Source organism: Stegodyphus dumicola, chromosome 9 (genome assembly GCF_044657685.1).
Source record: "Stegodyphus dumicola isolate Sdum_Otavi_A_Nest chromosome 9, ASM4465768v1".
Taxonomy (NCBI): Eukaryota; Metazoa; Arthropoda; class Arachnida; order Araneae; family Eresidae; genus Stegodyphus; species Stegodyphus dumicola.
Window position 1 is genome coordinate 89,684,377 of NC_140776.1, and position 27,641 is coordinate 89,712,017.

Sequence of the window (27,641 nt, forward strand, 5' to 3'; positions counted from 1 at the left end):
TAGTTCAGAAACTATGTACGTACAATGTAATGCGTAATTTTTTAAATTTTCTTTAAAAAATACGTATTACATTGTACATAATTGATTTTGATTTTAAATTATTCAAACCAATATTCGGTCCTGTTAAGGTTGGTTATTTAGGAGTCTACTGTGTACATTCTGAAATGTTACGAAGACAGAAAAATTTTGAGTTTGCTTTTCTAAGTTGGAAATTTACGAATAATAGAATAGAAATAATTTTACTTATATTAATAAACACATCTATGAGATTTTAATGAAAATTTAGTGGTTTAAAGTCTGCATGAGAGTGAGCAATCGTTTAGAAAATTACTCAAGATTGCTTAATTACAGCTACACTTTGTAGTCTCTACTGTAATTAATAAAGCACCGAATTAAATTTAATACTTACTTCAGATTTTAACGCAGTAAAATAAGACAGACACTTAATAAATTTTATTAAACATTGAAACAAAACAATTCAATTCTATAGGTCTGTTACTTAACCTGTTCATAACAATAGGCCGATACGTTTATAACAATCAAATGAGTATCCGTGAAATAAATTTTTCCTCAATTTGCAATGAAGGTTACTTCTCGCACTGCGAATCTTTGTACCAGAATATAATATGAGAACCCTTTCCAGGTATAAATTCCTGTGGAGCTGAAAAGCGCAAAATATTTAATTAATGAATTATAGTTTTGAATAATCAAATTTCAGAATAAAGTAAAAGCTCATATTGGCGGAAAGCCTGAAATTTCTGCATTTAGGAATACTTAAACATATTTTACGTTTAGGTATTCCTAAATTAGTTCTCTAGAACTTAGAGGATTTCTATAAAATGATATGCATTGTTTTAATTATAATACAAATAGAACAGCCAGGTTAACTATGCTGAAAGCAAACTAATTTTTGTGATAGCTGTTCAAAAGATATACCAATTCCAGAATTAATGAACAGTTTATACAATTTTTTTTTAATCCAATCATTGGAATTTACATTAATAGTAAAGTACACAAATATACACTACATGTTTAAATTAAGACGGTATATATGTACGTGTCACGATTAATGAACACATGAGTTACTTCCTTTCTGTTTACCACAGCATATGGTATGCACAGTTAGAGATAATAAGGTGGTGAATTAACAGTTGCATTCATTGGCTACTGCCAGTGAAAGCATTACTGGCTGGACTTTTTGTAGCAGCGGAAGAAGTTTAAACTAAATGGTTAAATAGATAAATGATGAAAAAATGCAAGGGCAGTTTCCTAATAACTGTATTAACCCTACGAACGCGGGGTTTGTGAGTAACGTGTTTACCTGAAGAACGTTCTTACAGCAGGTGGCAGAAACCGGGATTTCCGGTTTCGCAGGAAGAGATGGTACGAATTTTATTTTTACGTTTTAATGTATTTTGCACCCGTGGTCACAGAGATAATACTTTATGTAAGAAATACCAAATTAAAATATTAAGCAATAAAAACTAAATACAAATAAAAATGTGCAAATGTATTTGCTATAACTGCTACTAAATTGAAAACAAAGAATATTGTACTTTTTTATAGTCATGTAGATAATCTTACTAATGGTACCTACATTCCGTTAAACTAATAAGTAAATCTTGTAATTGTCACTAATACCTTGCCACTAGTAAAGTCAAAGAGTTTATATTTCAAGGTGAAAATCTATCGTATCGAAAATTATGAATGAAAAGGAATGCTTCGTCAAATCCGACTGATAAATGATGGCATGTATACCGAACGGCAATTACTGCAAGAAATATTGATGAGTACGTAATAGCACAATCACCTTGTGCACTTTGGAGATTTGGAAAAAGAACAATTGTAAAAAATTACATATTTTAATTTTTAACTAACTATTTATCCCAGAAATCAATAAACCTACTTACAAGCATATTTTTTTCGTTTGTCCTGGTAGAATTTTCGTGGTAGTCGCTGCAAATATATATTCAAAGCAATTATTCCCTTAACAATTTTACGGCAAATTACTGTATTCCTACAGAAATTTATTACTTTCTTTTATTGCAAGTAAATCCCACAAGCACACACATTAGAATTTAGTTGAAAGCAAAAAATATCACGAATTATTTATCTTTGGAATAAAAAAAGAACGCGCTCAAAAATGTTTATTGAAACAGAAGAACTTATGTGCATGCTTGCTAAAATGTGGCGCATTTCGGAAACTTGCGACTTCTAAAGTACTTGCGTTAATATGCAAGTACGGCAGTGGTAGTATATTTCAATCCATTATTTTGTAACAAAACAATAACAGGAAAATTCCATTAAGCCAGGCAGATTCTTATTTATTGAGATTTAAAATTATTAATTTAAATTCATGTATAATTCCAGTTTAAAGTTCCAAGGGTTAGTCCCCAGGACTAAAAAATTAGAATAGAAACAAAAATTGCAAATGTTTTTATACATATACTGAAGAGCCTATATTTTAATATTTATTAATAAAGTAAATATTTTAATTTTTTTTTTTTACAGTTTAAAAGTTCCTTCTCGGTTTAGAATAGTTGCACTTAAGTGCATTAGGAACTGAATCATTGAATTAGAAAAAAGCCTTCTAGAGTTTTTTCCGTATGAGGAGTGCTTTACAGAATGATTTTGCAGCAATACTATTCTGTAGGTTTAAGCTTTTGCTTAGACACTATTAGATTTGTTAGCCAGTTATTCTAAATTCATATATACATATATTGGGTAAATTAACAAAGAAAGGCTAACTAGTCATGATTAATCGAAAAGTAAGCTGTTTTGCTTCTAAGTTTACCAACAGCCGACTTCTCCGGGAAACATGAAGAGTACTTACATTCTGGAATTGTCACGATTTCGGAGTCTCGACTTCCATTTTTAAGTACTTCTCGCTGTAAACATAATCGCCAGTATAAATTTTCTTCAGCATCATTCGGCACATCAGATATGGCATAAATTGCTGGTCGGTCATAGGCATCCAAGTAATACGAAAACCTACAGCATAAAATTGTTGAAGAAAATTAAAGAAAAAAATTGGTACTTTTCCGTTTCGCCGGCGCAAACCTCGCCATTTCCCTTTCTCCGGCGCAAATCTCGCCAAGCAGACCTTATTGGCGCCAACACACAGTATACACATAAAAAAAAAATGTTAAAAAATCTTAATTCTAAGAATTTTAAACATTTTTTTTTTTATTTTGGAGGCATAAATATTTTAATATCGTTTAGAATTTTTTCAAATGGGTCTTTTGTGTCCTTTCGCCACATAAATTCGGCGAGGTAACTTTCCAGATGATGCCGAGCAGTTCCTCTGTTTCTTATTCCGCCATTTTGCGCTTGTCTTTCAATTTTTTGCGTCTGCGTTCCAGTTTCCGGATCTACAAAATTGTATTTATGGTTCACTTTGAAATGTTCGAAACTTTCCTCTTCCAGTTTTTCAGTGCAATATGATTTCCATGAACCGGAATATATTGTTCCTTTTTCGATGTTTTCATTTATTGCCTCTAATATAATATTTATGAATCGGTTTGGCACCATCACAAGGAAACATTCGTTTGTTTCACGACAAACTCCACCAAAGATCCACTGTTGTGGTAAAATCCGTCCCGCGTTGTTTTTGCGCTTCGTGAACATACTTTTATCCACTTCAACGATCATACCAGGGCCTCCTATTTTGCGTTGTTGACGTTTAAGTAAAGAATCCACACAAACCTCTCGCATGTAGTTATTCCAATCCACAACTGTTCCGTGACTGATTTCCAACTGCTTTTCACACCATTTAACTGAAGTTAATTCTTCACTCCAACCATAAATGAATCTTAAACACTTCAAGAAACTCAATCTCGATGATTCAAACCATGTGCCTTTCCGTATACTTCTTTTACTGCGGCAAGTTGAAAGGTTGCAACGCCATTGAATTTCGTCTCCGAAATGTAATTTCATTTCATGATTATTTTCACAAATAGCAATGTTAGGCAAAACGCCTTTTGCTTGAAAGAATCTGACGGTTTCTTCCTCTGTCCTGGGCAAATCCCAAATTTTCATTCGTTTTTCATCCATTTGACATATTTGTAAAAGACGTTAATTTAAGAATTTAAAGACGTTAAGTGATAAAGATTTACTATGCTTTCATGGTATAACCTCTTGATTCGCAGGTTAATATCACGTGATCCCAAACGATCTCATCTCACGTAAAATACGCTACAAAAATCTGATTCTCTCAGGAGTTATCTACAATAATTTCAAGTTAAATCTCAGTATGGAATACGAGTTTAAATCCAAGAATTATTTCAATATTATAATTAAAAAAATTCTATGTAACTGTATGCCAATATTGAAAAAAAAAAAAAAAGTAAATCTGATAATAAATCTCAGCGACTTGTTTTGAAAAAGTGCCGTGAAAGGTTATCAGCGAAGATGTTCGCTTTGGCATCAGTTCTACCATTTTAGGCGACTTTATCGCTTGCGCCGGCCAAACGGAAAAGTACTAAAAAATTTAATTCAAATTAGTATATCATAACTATTTAAATCAAAGTGCTTATAGTTAGAGATCTTTACTCTTAAAAAAATAGAAACAACTTTGGATGAAAGATGGTATTCTAACCCCAAAGTTGCAATTTTTTTTAAACAAATCTACACATCCAGAAATTCATATTCACATAATAATATGCTAAGCAGTTGAAATTTTTTTAAATAAGGAAATTTTGCGATACTGTGCAAATTCACAATTTCCAAAATTTCTTTAAAAATTTGGAAAGCAGCTAAATTAATCGATTTCTGCAACAAAAATATAAAATATGTGAGGAGATAAGTTAAAGACATATTTTTAGCTGCAATACCCAGTAACTTAAAGTTAAATAGAACTGATGAAAATTTAATCTTTAAAAAATTCAATCGGAATACAAAAATTCTCGAAGTCATTTTACTATGAAAAAGATGCTTCATACTTTAACGTGATAAAGACAGTACAATGGACACTTTTTGCGATAAATATGCTGATTGTGGATTAAATGTATAAATGAGATGTGACAATAACATCTTTTTGCACTATTTACAATGACCGAAATAAAAGCTTCAGAAATCCAAGACCACGGGTGGCAGAGCGTTAAAATCGCGGACCAGAGGTAGTTCTAAGAGAATTCAAAGTACGACGAACGAACTAGCTGCAAGGAAGTCCCCCCCCTTTTTTTTTGTGCATGGGTAATGCGAATACGTGCCATTAATCTTAAAATGCGTTCCTTTTCTTTTAATTTCTCAACCATCTCCAGACCAAGGTTTTGAATAATAAAAATACTACAAATTTTTCACCTGCCGAAATTTTCGGCACCCTGCGAGCTACCTTTTTTTTCCCCATCCTATATTATAGTCAGAATTTCACCCTTTTTTCTTTGTTATACCCCATGTATGATCGAGGCAGAAGAAAGGAAAAAATGAACGTGGCCTTTCAGTTGCACGGTATCACAGGAAAGGTCTTTGATGAGTCCTTAATGACTAAATATCAACTTAAAGGAGTTTCGTTTACTTTTCATTCAGCATTCTCATCTCCAAGAGATTTTGAAAAATTTGTCTAGACAAGTCTAGAATTCCTCTCCGTCGATGTTTTATCTATGAAAAGCTTCCATTTTTAGCTAAAATTAAAAATAGTTTCGTAAGTTTTCTTCAATATTGCCTTCGTTTCTAAAGTATTGTCTTATTTCGTTCATTTCCTTTTAACCGACATTCTTTTCGTGACTCGGACATGAGAATTTTAGTTTTTATATTCTAATTGGATTTGATATTTCTTGTATCAGATCATATTATCAGGATCTCTTATGATATGTCTTATCACGGAATCGTAATATGTCTTCTATTATTCGAGATAGTGTGTTTATAAGTAATGAACAACGGTTTATGTGAAGAACCTGTAATAAATAACCCATTTTCCCAAAGTTCATTAAAGGCAAGACTAGCGGGCAAGCCTTCTAAAAATTTGTAACCATCTTCATTTATTACTCTCCAGGACTCTTTCATCGCTAGCTAAATTCATAAGAAACTGAGCGCTCCAGCAGGAAAGTTTATTGTAGCATAGAAAAATTTAAAAGGAAAATTATTCAATATATTCAGTAAAGTACTCACTTGAATTTAGAATCATGTTCTTGACTCAGTTTCATGATATCAAAAAACGAAGTATTTGGTGCAGCGTTTATAGTGATGGTAAAATATACATCTGGATTTTTGCTTGTTCTGATGGTGTAGTGGATGAAATTGTGATACCATTCTTTTTCTGGAGCACGTTCTACCAAAGGAAAATAGATATTAAGTATTTAAAAGCACAATTCAAGGAAAAGGAGGAAGAAAAAACTGGAACATGAACAACATTCTAGGAGCATGAAAAACAGGTTTTTTTTTTTTACAAAAGATCTGGCATTCAAACATAAATCTTTCTTAAGTGTTTTTTCAGGCTACTGTGGTTTATCTTAAATAGATAAGAAAATTAACAAAGAAGTAATGAAGTTTTAACCTAAAAGGTTAAGTTACTATGTCTAGCGTCATCTTACAAACCTTTGTGTCTTGATGTAACGCATTTAAAATAGACATGGAGGCGTTAAAGGTAAAGTAACAGCTCAGTTAGAGAATAGTTGAAATGAAGAATTGAAATTTATGGAACTTCACTGAACAAAGTTGCATCATAATCTAAAACATTTGTAATTCATTTCACGAAGGAGAAGTTACGACGCTTCAACGAAGTTAAGTGCAACAAATTCAACTACAGCTTGATGCGAAAGCTCTGAAACACCTTAAAAACCTGCATTCTGGGAATATAAGTCATTATGAGAATATTTTCAAAATTAACTTCCAATTTGTTAAATTATGCATCATTTTAAATATTATCTTATGTACAATTCAAAACATTTTGCCGTTTTAAAATAACACCATTACTTGAAAAGTTAAAGAATGATCATATAAAACAATTAACTAATAAAAACTAAAACTGCTTTTTTTTTTTTGCTCTCTATGTTCGAATTATGGCTGTCCTTTAAAAACAGAAAAATAGTTAAAACAAAGAAAGATTTTAACACTGAGAAACTTAGTTTCAATTCCTTTTGTTGTTTAAAGAATTAGGTCGATGAACAAAGTAATTATAAATGCTAAAATTATTATACGGTCTATCTAGTGTCCATAATTTACAGTTAGTAGTTGCATTAATAACTTCAATTTATCTTTTTTCGAAATTCAGAAGATCGTTCGCAGAAAGGAAAGGCCAAGGGAAAAGCATGATTGGAAACAAAATTTCTGTTCGTTATCTTTCAAAAACTGTTTTGATAGTTATGAAGAACTGGGGTATAACTGGTGAATACACTACTTGATTAACGTTTCGAAGTAGGCTGCAAGGGACCGAAAAAAAAATCAAAAGAGAATCAAGTCTATGAAGAAAAACTTTCCATTAATGAAAAATGGAGGCTTAAGTGATTGCAACAAACATGATCACGTACTCTGCGAAAAAAGAATAAAGAAAATGGGACAGTTCTATATCTTTGGTTCTACTGGACCGATTGACAAGATTCAAATTGAGTTTTTCATGTTTCAAAAGCACAGCTTAGGATATATATTGGGTTTATATATAGAACTGTTCTAATAGAGGTATTTCGACGCAAAATCTGACTTTTTCTGGAATGACATGCCAATTTATTTCCATATTTCGATTCTACTACTCAAATTATGCCTAAACATTAAATTTTGCAAATTTGGTGAAAAATTTAGGGAGAAATTCAAAATTTTAACTTGGCGCAGTTTTTTCAGTTTGCGCCAAGAATAATTCACTTGGCGAACTTCAATTTATAGCAACATATTTTCCTTTTCCATTGCAGACGAGAGGAAAAAGTCATCGTTCATACCTTCAAATAATTTTTACAAAGTGGTTAAACTACATTTGGCGTTATTATCGCTTATAACGAATATTCCGAATTCAGAACGCGCCATATGTAAATTCACGTACATCTTAGAAAATTCTGAATAAAAATTCTTAATTTCTTACAGATGTGTTAAGAAATACATCTACTTCAAAATGTTAAAAATTTTATAAAAGCCATTTAAAAATAAGTCGTAAAAATTGGATGAATTTTATTTGGAATGAACTTAAATTTCGAAATGTGAAATTAAGAATCAAGTTTAATAAAAAAGAATATATGCCAAATTCAATCAATATGGAGGAGCTAAAATTTTGAGACCTAATTTTTTAAAACTACTCGTGCGGTTTTTACAAAACTTGGCAGTTTGGCATAATTTGAGTCGTAGAATCGAATTATGGAAAACAAATGTCATGCAATTTCAGAAAAAATCTAATTTTGTATCAAAATAGCTATATTAGAACAATGTTATACATAAATATAATTCATATCCTAAGTCGGGCTTTCGAGACATGAAAAACGCAAGTTGAATTTCGTCAATTGGCCCAGAACGCGAGATATAGAACATTTTTTGCGCAGTGTACCATAGGCTACGGATCAACAGTGTAAAATTATGTGGAATGATGAAACAACTTTGACACTCGATAAAAAGCCACATTTGTATGACGCCATCCATCATAATGAAAGATTTAAATCGTATTGTACTGCATCAACAATAAAGCATCCTGCTGCAGTTAGCATATGGGGCTGTATATCAGTGCATGAAGTGGGTCTGTTTCACATTAGAAGAATGAATGCGATCCAATATATTATGCTAACTTGGTTGAAAGAAAAATGCTTCCTTCAATTATCAGCAAGTTTCAAAACATTATGTATACATCTTTCAAAATAACAATAAGCCATGTCATCCAGTGCAAACAGTACACAGATGAATGACGTTGACAATGCTTGTACGTTCAGCGATGTACATCAGTAATTAAAAGCACAAGTTGATTCAGGTAATCTGTAGATTTGAAACAAGTTTCATATTCCTTGATAAATGTACCGTGTTCGATATTTTTAAATTTTACTTTATTTTCTTTTTAATTTAAAAAAATCCACTTTTATTTTAATTAAATAATGTTTATATTAGTTTTGTAGTTTCTTCCTTTTTTCATATGCATAATATTTACAATAATGGTATTTTGAATCTGAAGTCTTTTAGACCATTTTTAAATTGCTGCATGTTATTCATTAACAGTGATCAGAATAGCTGATAATTGCTTCTACCGATTTTATCTTTTTGTGTTATAAAATTACAGACAGTTGTATCTTTAGCAGTGAAAACAGGGCAAAAAGCTATGAAACATAGCACATTTTCTTTTCATACATGAAATATTCAAAAGCAGCTACAAAAATTTTGATTAGTTCTGTTCCTTGCACCACATTTGGTAGCTCAATGGATGGACATAAAGGGCTGTGGCATGTCCTGATGCTCAATAAAAAGAAGCACAAAATATTCACAGTAAAAAACTAAGTGGAATCCCAAACAAAATGGATTTTGAACAAGGATCAATTAGAGGCATAACATACTTATTGCTCAATACAACCATTAAAGGATTTTTAACTGTCATTTAACACAAACGCTTTGGTGTAACGTCCACGATATTGGTATAGTAAATCTATATCTGAATGATAAAAAAATCCAAGTGTCAGATGTGCATTGCATTAGATCCAAGTGTCGGATGTGCATTGCATTAGCGCAATCTTCCTCAGAAATTCTTCGATAACAGGTTGTTAATATAAAATTTCTGAGCAAGTAAAATTAGAAGAACTGATTAATTTGCCAGTTAATGATTGCATACGAAAATGCTCATGAAGAAATTTAGAATTGTCATAACAAAAAGCATAGAACAAGAAATATCGTAGGAGGTGTGGACCACAATGTAAAACACAATGCAAACATCCTCAATTCAACAAACAACTCAGAAAAAGACTCAAAAATTCAAAACGAAGGATTGTGAAGATTTAAATTTCATTGGAAAAAGTAGAAAGAACAAATCCATTCTGGTGCACCAGGAAACAAAATCGGAATTTTATAGTAAATTTAGAGGCAAAAGCAGTATAAGAAGTGCTTAAAAGTCGCTGTAGCATTTCTCAAAACTAACGTAACCAAGTTTAAAATTAATTATAATTAAAACTTTTTTCTTAAAAGACAGACGAAAATCTCTTGGTAATTTTAAAGCACACCCGAAGACTGAATAGGTGCGATGGGAAACTACAAATGTCTACAAGACAGCATTAATACATGCAATAACACAAATATACTGTTAAATTCCATATTCATGCATTCGAGTAGCTTAAAATTTTGCTGAAGTAGTAGATTAATAGATCGAAAGGAACTAAGGACGTAGGACTTCGATGCTTGAATATTACTAAATTATACCAACTACGATTTCGCAACCATCAATGAATATTTCTTTAAGAGGAAATACACAGGGTGCGGAACTGCCTCTAAACCTCTTTGTAAAAGAAGTATGTTTAGTCGAATAGGAGAAGGCATGCAAGGGCTATCGACCTAAAAGAAGGGTCCAAGAGGACTTCTTAAATTGGTTAATTAAGGGTGAAAAGGATGGAAACATGTACGAACTAGTGTTGTTCAGTCTCAAAGCACTGGTAAGCTACACAGAAATACATTGGAAGAACTCAGAACAGCTTTAGAGTTTTTATTAAAGCTTTAAATAAGGTATGGTAAGATTGTTTACCTGTTAGCTTATATCCTTTAGAATCCATTTCAGTGCACGCCGTTTTATTCAATCAGTGCCCCCTCCCCGCAAATTTTTTTCCCCTCCTAACAGGATATTGCTGCAGACGATAAAGAGAAACCCAACCTATTCTGGCATACTAATAATACAAAACCGCCAAAATTAAACATTAATCTCTTCGAGGGGGGAGGGACTTAGCGTTTTAACTCCAAGATGGTTATATGTTGCCATGAAAGCAATTCTCCCTTTCTAACTTACCTATGACTAAATGCGGATGGATATCCTTGACGAACTTGTATCGGTGGGCATTCAGTGCTAACTGTATATAATAAGTGGAGACCATGTTGACATTTACTGTTGATTGGCTCTTTAAATACTCAATGGCTTCGTCTTTTTTCCAGCCGTCTAAAATGTTGGAAGCTATAAGAGCCTGCAAAATGAAGATTAATTTTAAATTCACGGTACAGAAAAGCACACTTGGCATAAATTACGATGGTTTTATACAGGTTAATAAATTAGTTCATAATCGAAGCTGCCCTCTTATTAAACTTTAGAATTTTCCCGATCGGAAACTACTTGAATTTTACGTGTTATATTTCTTAAGAGCAGAAAGCTAAACCACGAGCTTCTGACTTCTCTTAGCAAAACGTTTTGCAGACGTTTTAGAAAAAGAAGCAAACATGTTTCAAAATTTCAGTTCACATATTTCTTATAAGAAATCTTCCCTCTCATATCGGCTAAACACCTGAAATCTTAGATACTGAAATATTTACCAGACATCAAAATAAAACCCAGTTTTTGCGTGCATAATCATGAACTGTAATCTCTTAATGCACTCAACCAAATTAACTCTGTTACACTGAACTAAATTACATCCGCGCACCCGAGTAAATATGTTCAAGAATTTCCAGATATGAACATAGGAGAATATATCCACTACAGTTCCGAGTTAAAGATGTTAAAATGTTGCGTTAATGAATAAAAAATTGACGGAAAAAGGAATTTTTATTGGTGCACTAAAGGGTTAATACACCTGCGGTATGAACATTTTTATTTTTCAAAATTTTCAGTTTATATACAATTATGAAGCTCAATCTAGGTTGTGAAAACTTTCAGCTTTTAATTTAAGCACGCTTAAATCATTAAAAAGTATGAGACGGTCCTTAATATCTAGAACAACCCATCTTCTCATGCTACTAAAGCCAATAGAAGACGGCTTCATGTTTTTAAAAGACAGTTCAGCTACCGAGTCTGTAGTATTCTTCGAAAGAGCTGTACCAGCATTACGTGCAAAATACAGAAGACTCAAAATTCCAAATAAGATTCAGTATTTGCATATTCATACTATTTATGATGAAACAAATGAGAACATTTTTGCTAGATGTTAATTATGTAGCATCCTCTTTTAAATGTGGGATATGTTATGAAACTACGAAACTTAAAACTAAGAACTTAAAAATATCAAGAAACCAAAATATTTAAAATCAGCTTACTTGGACAGATAATGCTGTCGTGTATAAGTTACCAAAATGTCCATCCTCTTTTTGAAAATGTCGCAAGCATTGAATACCATGCTCTTTAGCTCTTGTATGTAGATAACTAGCTAAACGCAAATCTTCCGCACATGCAAGTGCTTTTACAGCCAAAGCTTTATATTCTGAAACAAAACGTTTGATTATGAGTTACACCATTTAAGAAATAAAAGTTTGTAAAAATTGGAAATTCTTTTTCAAAATTTCCAGTGTACGAAAGTTTATACTCAAGGATATTTAGTGCGAGAAATATTATGAAAATTTAAAACTTCCTTCATATTTTTAAACAACATTTGCATATTGCCTAGCATTAAAAATCTGCAAGCCAACGAAAATCAGATCAGGCAATGGAAACGTTTCGATTTCCATTCAGGTAAACAAGTTACCTAGGGTTTTAGTAACACGAAAGCTTGACGAAGGTGTAACTCTGAAAAGCGCTATAGCAAGCTGCAACCAATAAAAAGAATCCAAACTTCAACCAGAGAAAAGGGGCAGATGATAATTTGCTTTACAGCGACAAAACTTATTTCTTAGCAAATTCCTTAGAAATCAAACTTTTTAGCAATCTATTCCATAGATTTCCTAAGTGTTAAAGAGAGCTGAAGAAACAAACCTCAGATTGCTTTACTTCACTAAATGAAGTATCTACGATCTTGAACCAAAGCTAAAATTCTGCTGGCTCGATACTTTTCAGTTCCAGATAAATTTTAATTCTAGCCGAAGGGCACTGGCATTTCGTTTTTTGTAACCAAATCCCAATTTCAGCAAAAATCCAGAATTTTTAATAAGCCTTAAACACCCATCCTAACTTGCGAATCCATGCCTGTGTTTTACTGGGAAACAAATTCTTTGAAGGAGGTTGAGTTTTAAGTAAAGAAAATTCCACATCCATATGCCAAAGGCTTATTTTTCATTAAGTGGTATGACTTTATGAGCGGGTGAACTTTATCTACAGGGAATCGTGGCCAAGAAATGTTTAATTCTTCCTTCATTTCCTTCAGAACTGTTTCTAGCATGATCTTATTATCGACAGTTTAATAGTTTTACTTTTTACTTCCTTCTACGAAGAAAAAAGGAAGTATTGTAATCGCGAAAAGTTTCAGGCAACATATTTCAACGAAAATATCCATTTTGACCGCTATCGAATGCAGTTTAACGATGTTTTTGCGTCATATCTGTACGTAAGGACAGAATAAAATACTCTTTTCCTTCAAAAAAATTATAAAACTGCTTTAAAATTAATTCTGAAGAGAACTTTTCGTGGCGTCTGTACGAACGTATGTGCGTACGTACGTATCTCGCATAACTCAAAAACGAGTAGCCTCAGAACGTTGAAATTTTGTATATAAGGACTGCTATAACATGCAGATGTGCACCTCGTATTTTGGTTGCAATCGGCAGCACCAAACCTATATAAATATGTTTATATATATATCCACTCTATTACCAGGCTCAGTGATCTCAGTTTCTTTACGCTTATATGTTTGTAAATTGTACATTTTTTGCTTTAAAAATGATTGAATTATGTTTTTATCTTCCGGTTAAGGATTTTATGCCTTTAGTAAATCTGTGTGCAATATTTTCAGAATTATCAGCAATTTTAAAGTTGTTTAATTGCCGCTAAGCCTGTTTTTAATGGCGGCCATTGATGTTTACATTTGAAACAGGAGACTAGTGGATTTGTTGCCAATCTAGAGAAACTTAGCTTCGCAACAACAAAGTTAACGCATTCATTTATTATTGCCATTAAATCATGCATAATTCTTTCTGGAATTTTTTCGAGGAAATAAGCTTTTGAGATTTACTTCGTAATTTTTAATATAGGTATTTTGAGTTTAGGTATTTTTGCCTTCTCGCGAAGTGAGAACTGAATTAAATGAGAAATAATCAATCGTCTGTGAAAAACTGTTTCTGTTTTGTTTGCTTAATTTCTTTTATACATAGTTCTAGCTTTATTATAGTATTTGAATAGAACACGTGGCAACGATCAATTCCTTAAATGATATACATTTTGTGCATTCTGAGTTATAATATGAAGGAAATATAAATATAATATATGTTAAGTAAACCTAGCGCCAGAGTGTCGCTATGGTAAGTGAATTTTAAAAAATGCATTTATTCTATTGTGGTTTATGCGCTGTCGGCAAAGTAGGTTTAATTAAATCTAATAAGTTTAAATAAAATGCAAGAAAAAATGCGTATAATTTAATATTCCGTACAAGTCATGTGGTGTACACATCAGAATTTTTCATTGATGTGCTGGAAAAAGAAGTCTTTGTTTTTATCACCCTTTGAACTAGTGCATTATGGTGTATATTCAGGGCTTAAATTCCTCCGGAGCCCGAATGAGCTATTTTATAGATTTTAGATAGGAACCCTAAGTAACAAGGCACAGCTTTTATTTCATATTTATTAAATTTGTATCTCTTTAGGTTTTGTTGAACTTTATTTTGTTCTTTCCTGACGGCTTTCCACATGGCTCCGGTACTTCGAATTCAGAAAATTAAGCGTAAAGTGAAGATATTACTAATATTAAAAGATAAAGGATTCATATTATGAAAGAGAAATGAGTTGCGTTTTAACCAGCAAAACTAATAGAACTATTAACTATTCAACAGATGCGGTAATCGCTAGTGTCGTGTTGATGACGATTTGAGCGATAAATATTTCCATTCCTTGGTTCTGGTTTGATTATGGCAAACCACGGCAGAAGTATCTGCTTAAGGGGAGTAATGCGAAATGCAGGATTTTAAGGAAGCTTGCTTGTATTCATTTTATACATGGAGAAAACCACGAAAATGACCATGCAGCCAACCCGTTCACCTGGAATTGAACCTAGGTCGAACTATCAATGTTCAGTAGTTTTACCGTTCGGCCAAAAAATTTGAATATTTTTACAGATTCATTTTCATTTGAAGAAGATATTTCCGATTTATCACTCGCCATAAGCTTAAAGTCGAATAACCTTTCTGAGAATTGTCCAACGGATAAGGCGACAGATATTTTTAGTTTGTTGTGGACGATGGATTTCGAAGACAAACGGTGCTATGGAAATGCAGGTTTAGGCAAATGAAAATAAAGAAGCGGCCAGACTAATGTTTGCCAAGAGCCTCCGGCCGAGAGAAAGGCAAAGAAAACATTTTGGAGTTTAGCACATCCAAGAATCAGAAGAACAGTTCCTTGGAAATAGGTTATTGATTCACCATCACTGCGAAAATCTAAATTGCAATGATGTTGTCAGCATGTACTTTGCTAACTGAAAAACTGTTTATCAGAATGAGCAATCTGTTTAACCGATGAAAAGAGTGTCAAATTTCATCATGCATACGGCGACACCATAAAAGATCCAGATCGTATGTGTGTTATAATGCAAAATAAGTTTTTCGGTTATACTCGTATTTTTCCAAACAGAACTATGAATAGATTCAAGGGCAATAGATAATCGGTCACATCATAAGCCTCATTATTGTCCTTTCTGCATGAAGTAGGAAGTTATTTCAGCATAAGCATCATCGAATACTAAAGTGATACGAACATTTCCTACTCCTAACTTTCTGAAAAAATTGTAACCGCGTTGGATCAAGAATTTCATCATATACTGGGTGTCCAAAACTAAGGTTCGAAATAAAATAATTCAAGAAATTGGTTTGTAATTAAATTTTCTACACAGGTACCCAACACTTTGAGGCAACTAATTGAAACTTAACAAAACAAGAGGTAAATGTTTTGAGACATGAAAATGCAAGCAAAAATATGACAACGGTAAAACTTGAGAAATCTGGTTAATCTGCAGAGCGTTATATGCTTTAAAAGATCTCGTATTCTAAATAAGCTTGTTGATCATAATTTGTGACAAAAAATTGCTTTCTCTAAAACCAAGAATTTAATACCTAGGTGTTCCCGAGAGGAGTTGTATGGGTCTTCCTAGAGCATAGCAAACACGCTGTATAGGATTTAGGTCAGGGGATTTAAGTAGCCAGGCCATAGGCCGAATACCTTCTTCCTCCAGGAAACCATACACCAGCTGAGCTTAGTGTGGCTCTAACCCACTCTGGCTTTATCATCTATGACATCTTCAACAACTTCCCTCTAAAGCTTAGTCAAATTCAAGAAAGTCATTTCTAAAGCTATGCTCATAGTGCTTATATCGAAGAAACACGGTGTGCGACCGTGAAAGCAGATGCTTCTCTTTCCGCCAAAGTAGTCGATTTCTCTTATGATGGAAAAATAAGAGTGTTCTCCATGCTTACACCAGATGATTTGTAGAGCATTACTATGTACTTGATCTCGACTATAACTGAAGATTCGACCCATTTTGTGTAGCTAGATGTCCCGATCTAGCAGTATACCTAGTTTCGCAGACGCCGGGGCTATGTAGCCTGTTGTGAAAGACTCATATTGCTGATCACTGGACATAAATGATTATTTTTTTTTTGGTAAGCATGTGTACATTGTATGTCAGGAAATTGTTCTGATGCAATAAAAAGCTCTTTAGAATTTTTATGGCATCGCAAATGTCATGCTACGTATCTGTCTTCCGAAGCAAAACGGCATTCACACGGTCTTGGCTCGGCTTCCTGGCGATGAAACCTGTAGTTTGGAATTGTTGCCAGAATCTAAATACCACCACATTCGAGTCATTTAAGGCTAGCCATCCTCTAGCGTATCATTCGTTCTTTATCTCTCATCGTCATCGATAGCTTGCATGACTACGAAAACTCATTTTAAAATGAAATCAGCCTCGTAATTTTTCCTGCAAGCAACAACTTACAGACGAATTTCATAGATTTGGAAACTTGGCATTTTATCGCTCTCTTAAAAAACGTATTAGATGATTTCACTAGTTATCACCGTTCGTCAAATTATATAAACCAAAATTTTAAAATATTAGAGCTATTCTGAGTAATTGCAAAAATATGTTTAAAACTTTAACTTCGGACATCAGTATAGCTCATTAGACACAATACAAGACATCTGAGAGGAAGCAGAGGAGCGCATCAATTGCGACATGATTGGTTACATCTGTTATAAATTCTACAGATTTAAAGAAATTCTTAAGTACTTGTACTACCAAAATACTTAAATAACAAAAATAGCCTCATCCGAGTTTGAAATCTTTTCAATGGCGATTAATTTTTAAACTTAGCCCTGTTCACTTTCAGTGCATTATTTTGTTTTTTCCAGCTTAGAAAACAATGATCGTTACCTATGCAGAATCAATTAAATCAGCTTATCGAAAGCTATTAAATAAATTCTGTAAAGGTAACTTAACACTTCACAATAAATTCATATAAACGAAAACCTAAAGGTTTACAGGAAAAAATCTATTCATATTTCTGAATATGAAAGAGAATGCAAAAATGCATTTTGAAAGAATACGTTCCTCAAATTTTAGTTTAGCAAATGTAATTACACACACTTGTATTCTTGGAACAATTAAGATTAATACTGAACAAACTTACCTATTTTACGGCTTGTTTCTCGTTCTTCATGCCCAGTATAAGAAACTATGCTATCCAAATGATAAGAAGATACCGCTTTAGCATTGCATAGTGCCAGAATTAGGAAAGGATGCACCTGCTCCTCGTTCTCCACCACTTTCAAAAGCTTTTCAACTAAATCGACACCATGGAAATCCCGGGGGTTACGATTTATTGCAATGAGTGCATGTATATAAAGAGCCAAGTCGTTCGCATGAAAAGTAGATATACTAGCTCTATGAAAAAATAAAGAAATAAGATTTACTAGTAACTATAGTTTGGAATTTTAATTAAAATGCAGGAAACATTTTTGGTTTACGGATTAAAGCATACTGTATTACGCCATCAACGAAACATCCGAGATGAAACTGCACAGTCTGCCACTTTTTTCACGACATTATGTAACAGCATCACAGCTTCAGAAGTATTCTATTCTTTCTCCGATTCAGAAGTTTAATAATTTTGATTTAATGAGCAAAGTAAAAATTATCAATACTGAATTTGCTACTGAATTTGCTTTTGGAAGTGAAATATTTTCAGGAGTATGAGCTATATTGATAGAACAGTTTTGACAGCTGGATATAGCAAAGGATGCCTTCGTGAAGCACCACGCCAAAGAAAACTAACCCTGTTTACATTGCACATAAAGAAAACTATAGGCAGCTAGCCAATTCAACCAATAGGAATAGAATAAAGGACTAACTATTAGTTTGTCGTATCTTCAGCCATGGTCGCAGGAATGTAGCTAGCCGGTTGTATAAGGCATAGCACACGAGGATTACATACAAGAGGAAGGTTGCCTTTGAAAGATCTAGTAAAGATTAACAGGTAACTTAAAGGAATCAGCAGCAGAAGAGCCAGCATGGGGCTAATAGCCCACTGGGCTTTCCAAGATCTTCATGCGAGTGCTGAATTCCTTTGAAGTTGCACCAATATTAGCGGCAAGATAATTGTTTCGAAACAGAATATTATTAGGCAGAGATTTAGTTTGCACAATTGGGTTATTGAAAGCAATTTAAAATATTTTGACAGTATTTCTCCTTTGAGATAACCTAAAAGCACAAATTTATGAAACTCTTCAATAAAAAAATTGAATTATTCCATTAGGTACAGATCTTGCCTGTTCTTGCCATAGTTAAAAATAGTTTAATCAAACTTTGATTAGTCAGTGACCAAGCGGATACGTTACCTTAAATAGCCTGGCGTCCGATTTTCACGATTTAAAGGTCTCTTGCTTGGAGTTTAAGATTCTCCATATGAACACACCACAAATGCTTTTCCCTTAATCTTCAAACGAAGGCACCCTTTCCAGCGCTTGGTACTTCTCTAGACTTAGTAAAACTAACTCAGCAAATAGTGAGAAAATATTAACGATTTATAACTTGTATTACTACATAACTATTTTACAGCTGAACATACATTTACAATGGTACATATTACAAATATCAGTCTGCAGATGAATAACGTTATGATCTCCAAAAATCAGTCGATAAAGAAGTCAAATTTCCCATCAAAATTAGATCTACCAAAAAATGGGCGGTTTGTAAATGTAATTACGATTAAACTTAAATTTCCACAATACTCGTATAAAGACTAAAAGATTGGTTACAATCAATATATTTTTCAAATAAGGATGTTTAAGTTTCAGCCCTTAAGGGGCCAAACGGAAATCGGAAAAACTTTAAAAACATAGCATCTTCCAAGAATTTTAATTCAAATATAACGGCTATTGTTTCCAAACTGAATTTACTAAATTTTAGCTAAATTCTTGCTAACGGGTTTGGACGGTGGAATATACAGACAGAAAAATTATTTCCAACTTCTTGAACGCACAAAGGGTCAGCCACCACTGTTTTTGCAGCCACATTTATTGCTGTGCAATAAATTTTCATAAACTTCTCATACATTTTATACAGTGCTTATACATTATACAGTGCATATAGAAATAAGCGCTGAGTCATTTACAGCCTAAAGTTAAGCATTTGAGTTACGTGGGTTATTATACAATTTCGCAGTACAAGGTTTCAACCATACTGCTGCTGGAGATGTCATTCTAATACGCACGATAATAAAATTAGGAATGAAGTTTCAATAAAAGCTTGTGCTTCATCCCCAAAATTTATTACAAAATTAAAAAGTCCAAAATTCATATAACAGTTTCACAAAAATTCCAAAATTTATTTTAATTCTGCCTCTGAACTGTTAGTCTCAGCAGGCATTCTTAATAAATTCACTATTTTACAAGTACTGTCTACTTAATATCATGGGATCTGTCTTTAATCCGACTAATGAAAAAATGGCCTGGAAAATAATTCAGGTTTATAACATTTTTTAGTTATTTTGCTTGCATTTGAAAAACTATAGATAGAAAAATATCAGTTTAAGCAGAGAACCATATCATATTTCACAAGGTAGTCCAAACTTCAATTTGACATTAAATTGCGTATAAACTATGCATTATTATGCGATGGATAAGAATCTTCGGCTTTCATACACTACCCTTAGCCTTCAGTTTCTCCCACTGTCCTATCTCCGAAAGTTCAGCTTAAGCGTCATCACTTCCAAGCTTTCAGTGTACTTGCAGTTCCACCAATTTTGGGCTATTAAATATTTTTCAGGCGTTATACTATTTCTTCGTTACTTTATTATTGCGATCCCGTTATTTAAAGGATGCTAAGATTAAGCTAAGAGGCTATATAGCATACCAGTTTACTTTCCGCATACAAATTTAGGCTGCCATACTTCTGCTTTTAATATAGCATTAAAAACATTTTCCTGTTCCAAACACTTTTGTTATATATAATCCCCAAGCCCTAAACCTATTACTGCTCTTGTTATGGGTCTGCGCCAAGATGGCAAATCTATTTAGATTTCTTGTGACAAGCAGACTATATAAGCGACCACGGTTAGAACTGTAGGCTGTTTGGGGACAGTTTACGACATAGTACGTCGACATCGTTTAAATAATGAGGGTTGTAACGACTACGTCTGTTAATATTATTTAGCATGATTTATTGGCTGTTTTTGGAATGCTTGAGACTATTGAAAGATTTTTCGTATATTAATAAATGGCAACAGCTATACGGCATTTCGGCTTACAAAAAGTTTCACAGAGATACTAATTTTGCAAAGTGGCGAAAATCGCTGCTTAACACGTTAAACATCAAGTCTGTCTTTAAAGACCGGCATAGCAACAAGGTTTTTGCTACTACCGAGTATGAGACTAAATATCTCGTATACAGATCTTTGTTCAATCAAGACTTTAAAGGAACTAAATATATTTTAATAATTCAAATTAAAGGGATGTTTTCCTTTACAACTATACCAAAAGATTACAAAATGCGGCATGAACGGAACGCCAGCTAAAATAGGTTTAATGTGTTAATATACATTATTTAACAAAGCTTTATAATTAAGCCAAAACTTCAATACGAAAACTTCTCAGAAAGCCACTCCATGTCTCACTGATGAGCGATTTAATGAATTATAAAAGTGAATATATTACTACAAAATATTTCCTTAGCGGTCCCATACAACTAAGATTTTAGCAACTACTGTTATGAAAACATAAGCTTCAAATTAAGAGTGGTGTCATCTAGCACGTTTTCTGCAAAAACAACAAAATAGTGAACTGTGATAAACTAGATCAGCTTGACTTTTTATAGAGGCGGCTTTCAGAGAAGTTCGAAGTTACTGAGGATTGATCAATAATGCGCAAATATGTTCACCTAAGCAGTGCCCTTGTAATTTCAATTTCCAGTTGTAATTCATTTTGTCGAATATCCGACTGTGGCACATTCTTCCAGTCATTGACTGCAAGCGCGATAATAGCCCGATGGGTATCTTCTTTCCATCCGAAATCTGACCGCCTTTTATGTAAAATCCACTCAATGCCACCGATAGGCTCTACATAGCAGATGTTTTCAGGAGGAGAATAATTGGCCAAATTGTGCTCGCTATCTGCTGTAACAGAAAAAAAAATACGATTAATAAATGAACAGATTACATGTTAAAAGCTATAAACCTAAGCAGTGCCCTTGACAAAAACATCTCGCTCGGTTTTTTAGAATTAGCATTAATAATCTTTTGAACATGGTTAATTATACTAAGACAGCTATTAGCATTTATGCTGGAATTCCAACACAATTATACTCATTTTCAAATAAATTCTGATAACTTCACTTACTTATAAGAACTGGTCTGAAGATTTGCGAGGCTAAGCACATTTTATAACATAACACTAATTGCACACTACGATGCTGAATAATAAATATTAACTCGTATCTTCCTTAACGCAAAATGCATTCCTTCGTAGAATATGTTGCGATTAAAATGAAAACAAGGAAAACATATAATATTCACGCATAATTCTAAAAAGCAATACATTTACTCATATTAAACAGCGTAGGATATTGAAATAAATTTTATTAATCCAAGATACTCTCTATTGAGGAACAATGTATCATTAAACACTTTCAAAAACCTACAGCTTTTTATTACTTACAGAAGCGAAAACCATGCAATGTAACTAGCAACTTAATGGCTGTGTAAACGTAGTTTTCCTTATTTTCACGGTTTGGCAGTACAAAACTTAAAAACAAGCTACTTTCGTTATACAGCTGCGGAAAATTTTATGCGGCAGATATGACCATCAGATCACAAAAAATGAGCAATTCTGTTCATTCAACTCTGCTCTTATGTGATGCTAATTTATTGCTAAAATTTGATGTGGAAGAAGTAGATAAATTTCATAGTTCAGGATTTACAGTAAATTTCTAACGGAACTATACAAGGAACAAAATTACACAAATAACCGTAAACAACTGCATATTGATTAAAATTTACAAATATAAAGAAATCGATTTCTGAAACGCAATGACCATTTCACTGGACTTATTTTTAAACCAACAATATACTGAACATGTAGATTTTGTTCGTAACACGATTTTAGAAGCAGCACTCAACATCGAAATCGTTAGTGGGTAGTAACAAGCAGGGCAATTTTATGCAACTTCAGGAAACTACTTTTGCGTTCCCAGCAGTCAAAAGCTTAGGGCAATTCAAGATTCTGGTTTGGGTTTTCAAATGGGATTACTTCGCAGTATATTCCCCCAAAAATTGAAAGCAGCATAAAATTTAAAACAAATCATGTAACAATTTTAATAGAAATAAAAATAGGAAAAATACCATATTCGCGACATCATTCCTCAAAATTAATGAATGAAATCACTGGTATTCATGATACAAGAAGTCACTGTCATAGTTGTAAGGCTCGATATATTTTACATTACAATATATACTGTACATTTTACACTACACATTTTAAGACGCAATTAGTTGCAATCCCATCACATGCAATATTCATCTGCTTTGTCATTAAATTAGCACAAACGTACCAAAGTTAAATTTAAAATTAGGCAAAAAAGCAGTAGATTTAAAATGAAACTTCTTTTACAGCTCTTAGCTCCTGAAACAAAAAGGCCCGTGCCTGACCACCTTTGAAATTGACAGTTCTACTCAAAAGCTACCCTAAACTAAGGTTAAATTTTTGGCTAAAATTTAAATACTATTAAGTTCATACACGATTGCCTAGCTGAAGCATTAGAATTTTAAACTTTCTATTTGTTTCTTATTTTGAAATAGCGATGTTTAGAAACAGATTTGGGTATATATCAACGCAGTCTGTACACAGTTAGAAGGAATACGTTACACTATTTTGATTTAAACGGTCTTAGCATAAGGAGAGGGGAAACGAGTTCTCGTTTTACACGATTTATTTTCATTTGACAAATTTCAAGATATATCTTCCTCAAATTTTTGCAATCAATATTTGAGAATACTAAAGGAAAAGGCTTATATATTACTTTTATAATAAAATGCCACTAATATTCTCGAATAAACTTCGATTTTAAAAATGAATTTTTCATACACGCACATTTTGAGCATTAATACTCCAAAACTTCAAATGCAACTACATTACTCTATAAAATGGCATAGATTCCTTTGTTTATCGTAATATTTGAGTTATTAAATTATGTTCATTCAGAAAAGGTTAATTAAAAAAAAAGCAAATAATTGATACAAGATTGTCATATCCATATCGAAATCAAGGAGTTTGAAAGATGCGCTTAAACGTCTATCACATCCGATTGAGAAACACTGCTTTTGGTAGTAATTCTTCAACACTCATCTCATAGAATATTCTTTTTAATAACGATGTACTATACTGAAAACTAATATAGTAAACAGGCAAATACAAAAACTGACTCGCGACTTTTACATAAAAATTACTAGTACATGTATAAAGAAGTTCTCTATACAGTCTATTTGTTTAGTATTTATTCGCAGGAAATTCTAGTCTCAATTTTCATCTCATTTTATCTTTCAAGTTCGAAATGTTAATAATTTAATAAATATTACAAAAATTAACAAATTTTAAAATTGTCATTTGTAATTAAAATATCTCAATCGAGCCATGGACCCTTGAATACACCTGAATGCTGATAATTCGAATACAGGCTAATGAGCTGGCTGTATGCGTGCTTAACTCGCCACCCCCCCCATTTGTAACATAAATATGAGCCAGTTTCCCTTATAAGGTCGTCCTGCCCCGCCCCAAAAAATTCAACTCTCCTTAAGCAGTGTGCTTTGCCGTAATCAACTGATAATCAAATATGATTTGATTGGAAACTTTTGCACAGTTTTCAGATTTCAAGCTGATCTTGTGCTGTAGCACTTCTTCCGGGCTTCTTTGAATAAAAATAAATTTGTTATTTTCTATTTCAGCACCCGCCATTTGAAATATTTAATCGCTTTTCTGACGATTTTAATGATGATGAAAACGATATGATTTAATTGCAACAACGGAAAAAAAAAAGCAAGTGTCGGTATCACCTAACTATACATAACAAGTTTGAGTTTAGTACTACTAAAGTCAGATTTCTACCGTCCAGTTCAGCGATCAAAGTTACTCAGATTTAAAAGGAGAATCTCAATAAAACGCAAGTAAAATCATACTTGGAACAAAATTTGAAACTATGAACTATTATAAAAGCCCAGCAAGGTCAGCAGAGTAAAACCAAAGTGCATTTATTACAAATTAGATAATGGAAAGTTTAGTCTAATACTCTATTTCAGCTACTGTTCTTTCATTAAAGGAATTGGCCCTCTCTCATTTTTACGAAAAACTGGCTATAAATTGCTAATAAAAATATTTAAACAGAAAAATAAAATAGAAAACTTGCCGCGGAACTAGCAAGTACAGACAGCAATATATGAAAATTAACATTTCAATGAATGAAGCAAAAAATTCAGGGAGCAAGTGGAATCCCTATGCGGTTGCCTTTACTGTTTACATGCACAGAATTCTGCAAAAAATACCATTTATTGCAATCGCAATTTTTTTTTGTAAAGTAATTATTTGTTGTATAGTAGATTGAATAGTCTTGTGGGTTTGGATTTGCTAGATTACGGCAAAGTGCACCAGGGTTATCTGCCTCAGAAGAGATTTCATTATGGATTTAAAGAAAGAAAACTGGCTTTCATTTCCCGTAGGCAGCCTGTTCACCGGGATTGAGTAACAAATGTAGGATTTCCTACTCACGGCCTCGCTCGACCTGAATAAGTCCTCGTTAAAGAGATATGACTGGTTGATAAGCAAAGAAATAAACAATAATTTAAGCTTCATAAACATCAAAATTTCTCCTGATAAAGAGCTATGAGATGATCCCACCAATTAGTGAAATGTACAGAATTTCAAGAATTAATTGCAATATATTTTTTGAATATTTATTCAATATTAATTGCAATATATTTTTGTACATTCTGCAAACAAGAATTGCGAACAGATTTGAGAATATTCAGACGTTGCCCTTATTTAGCTCAAATATTTAAAATATACGAAGACTTCTATTTTAAACTGCTTGATGTTAACTATTTTTCAAAACCGAAGTTTTAAGAATGAACAAGAACGCTTAACGTAATAATTTTTACAATCAAACTGTCACGTGAAATGGTTTTGCTTCCATTTAAGATAAAACACGAAAAGTTAAAATCCTGTTGGCTGATATATAGTGAATGATTTTCCTTGAAAGAAACTAAATTTTAACAGCTCCGTAGCATTTCTTAATAAAGGTACTATTTTCATACATGTACTTTTTTTACAGTAATTCCAACAGCTCTGAATTAAGGGGGCTCATACACTTTAAACCCCTTATGATATTCGAATATGCGACTGTTGCAAGAATTGGGATATTTTATTTTAAAAGCAATTACTTCCAATATTTTACAGTTGACTACATAGCATAGCTGCTTTGGGAACTAGTAACCAGAAAGTTTATGTTAGCACAAATACTTTTGTAATTTAATCAGCTTTGTGACAAAATTTTTCATCATGTCACCATGATATTTTAAAAATGACTAATGGTACGTACTTGAAATTTGATGGAATTCTTCATATGGGCACTATTTTCTAACTGAACCAAAAATCTGATTAATATTTTAATACTAAAAATTTTTATGCACGAAAATATTATAGAATTTTTTTAATAAAATGCATTTTATAAACTCAACACCAAATAAAAAATTTAACATCAAATTCTTAGAATTTTTGGTTTACAGTAGTTGCCAAATGTTACAAAAGCGCAACGTGGAAACATGACGAAACATTGTCACAAATTGCATTAAATTATAAAAATAATTGTGGCAACACAAACTTCTGATTACTATTTCAGAAAGCAGCTGTATTATGTAGTCACCTTTAAAAAGTTGGAAGTAAGTGCTTTTAAAATAAGTAAGTTATCCCAATTCTTGCAACATTTACATATTCGAAGATCTTATGGGTTTTAAGGTGTACGAGACCTCTTAAATCGGAAATTTAGAAATATTTAGAAATATTTGGTCCATTTTTAAGAACATGAGTATCGAGTACTTTGCACATACAGTCGATTGCTACGTCTAATGATGCCCTGCGTCCTTAAAAAAATGACGTTACGGGGAATGACCGCTATGATATTAATATGTAAAATGCTCTGAACAGTTAGGAACGTTTTTGAACTAACCGCTGTAATGAAATAGTCAATGAAATAGTCGTTATGAGTGTTTGTTATTCGATTGCAATAACTGAATATCACTTATATCACTTCCTCTGCACATCAATTTTACTTATAAGTACAATTTCAGAGGTGAGAATTTAAAGTTTCTTTATTTCAGTAAATGGAAAGGAATATAATTAAACGCAAAATATTAAAAATATGTATTAGTTTGTATATCTGAAATCGAAACTATTGCTTTCAACTATTCATAATTCTAGTAAATAGTTCTCATGCCTCGATTCTAGATCAAACTGTCAGTTGTTTAGGGAGAGTCAGTAAGAGTTGTAACATAACAGTATTCACAGTTTCCTTCTCAGCAAAAAATTATAAATACAATTGTACAACATATTAATTGCAATAATCTTTGTTATGCATTTCCATAAGTTCCCATAACTTTCACTCAATATCGCATTAAAAGTTGAATAAGGGAAATGATTAATAATCGCAGCTACCGATTCAAATTTAATATAGTTAAACTTCGCGAAAATAATTTGAGAATTAAAGGAAGACAGTTTTATAAAATTATTTTTCAAATACTATATCATTTTAAAAACAGCCTTTCAGTTTCCAATTAAAAGGTTTAAAAAATAGTCTACAAAAGTATATTCGATAGGATTAAGACAGGCTCATTCTGGCAGACTTATCAGCCTAGCAACCAACAAGCAAATTCATCCTAAACATTTTTATATCTGAAAAACGATAAATAATAAACACTAAATCACAGCAGAATTTTCATAAAATCTTTAAAACTTACTAGAACTAAGGCCAAAGACAGCTGATATGCCAGACGAAGCAAAGGCAAAATACGTGAGCAGAGTCAGACAATACATCTCGAAGATGATCTCTTCCTGATTTACAAGACTTAAGCTATCGTTTTAATGCAGTGGTGCCAATACATCTCCTTTATAGGACC

The 27,641-nt window shown here is 32.6% G+C and overlaps 1 protein-coding gene across 3 annotated transcripts; it reads right to left on the reverse strand.

Moving 5' to 3' along the window:
- Positions 1–438: 438 nt before the first annotated feature.
- On the reverse strand, positions 439–27,641 carry LOC118189716 (uncharacterized protein CG3556-like). 3 transcript variants are annotated; one of them, XM_085823747.1, is made up of 8 exons: positions 27,483–27,641; positions 21,365–21,599; positions 17,619–17,872; positions 12,118–12,281; positions 10,883–11,054; positions 6,109–6,268; positions 2,834–2,991; positions 439–661 (listed from the first exon to the last, which is right to left on the reverse strand). In XM_085823747.1, the coding sequence occupies exons 1-8, from the start codon at positions 27,556–27,558 to the stop codon at positions 588–590; spliced, it is 1,293 nt and encodes a 430-aa protein (XP_085679873.1). In that variant the 5' UTR covers positions 27,559–27,641; the 3' UTR covers positions 439–587. The 3 variants fall into 3 exon arrangements, with proteins under 3 accessions (XP_085679873.1, XP_085679874.1, XP_085679875.1); XM_085823748.1 differs by having other exon boundaries at positions 21,365–21,596; positions 27,483–27,620; XM_085823749.1 differs by lacking the exon at positions 6,109–6,268.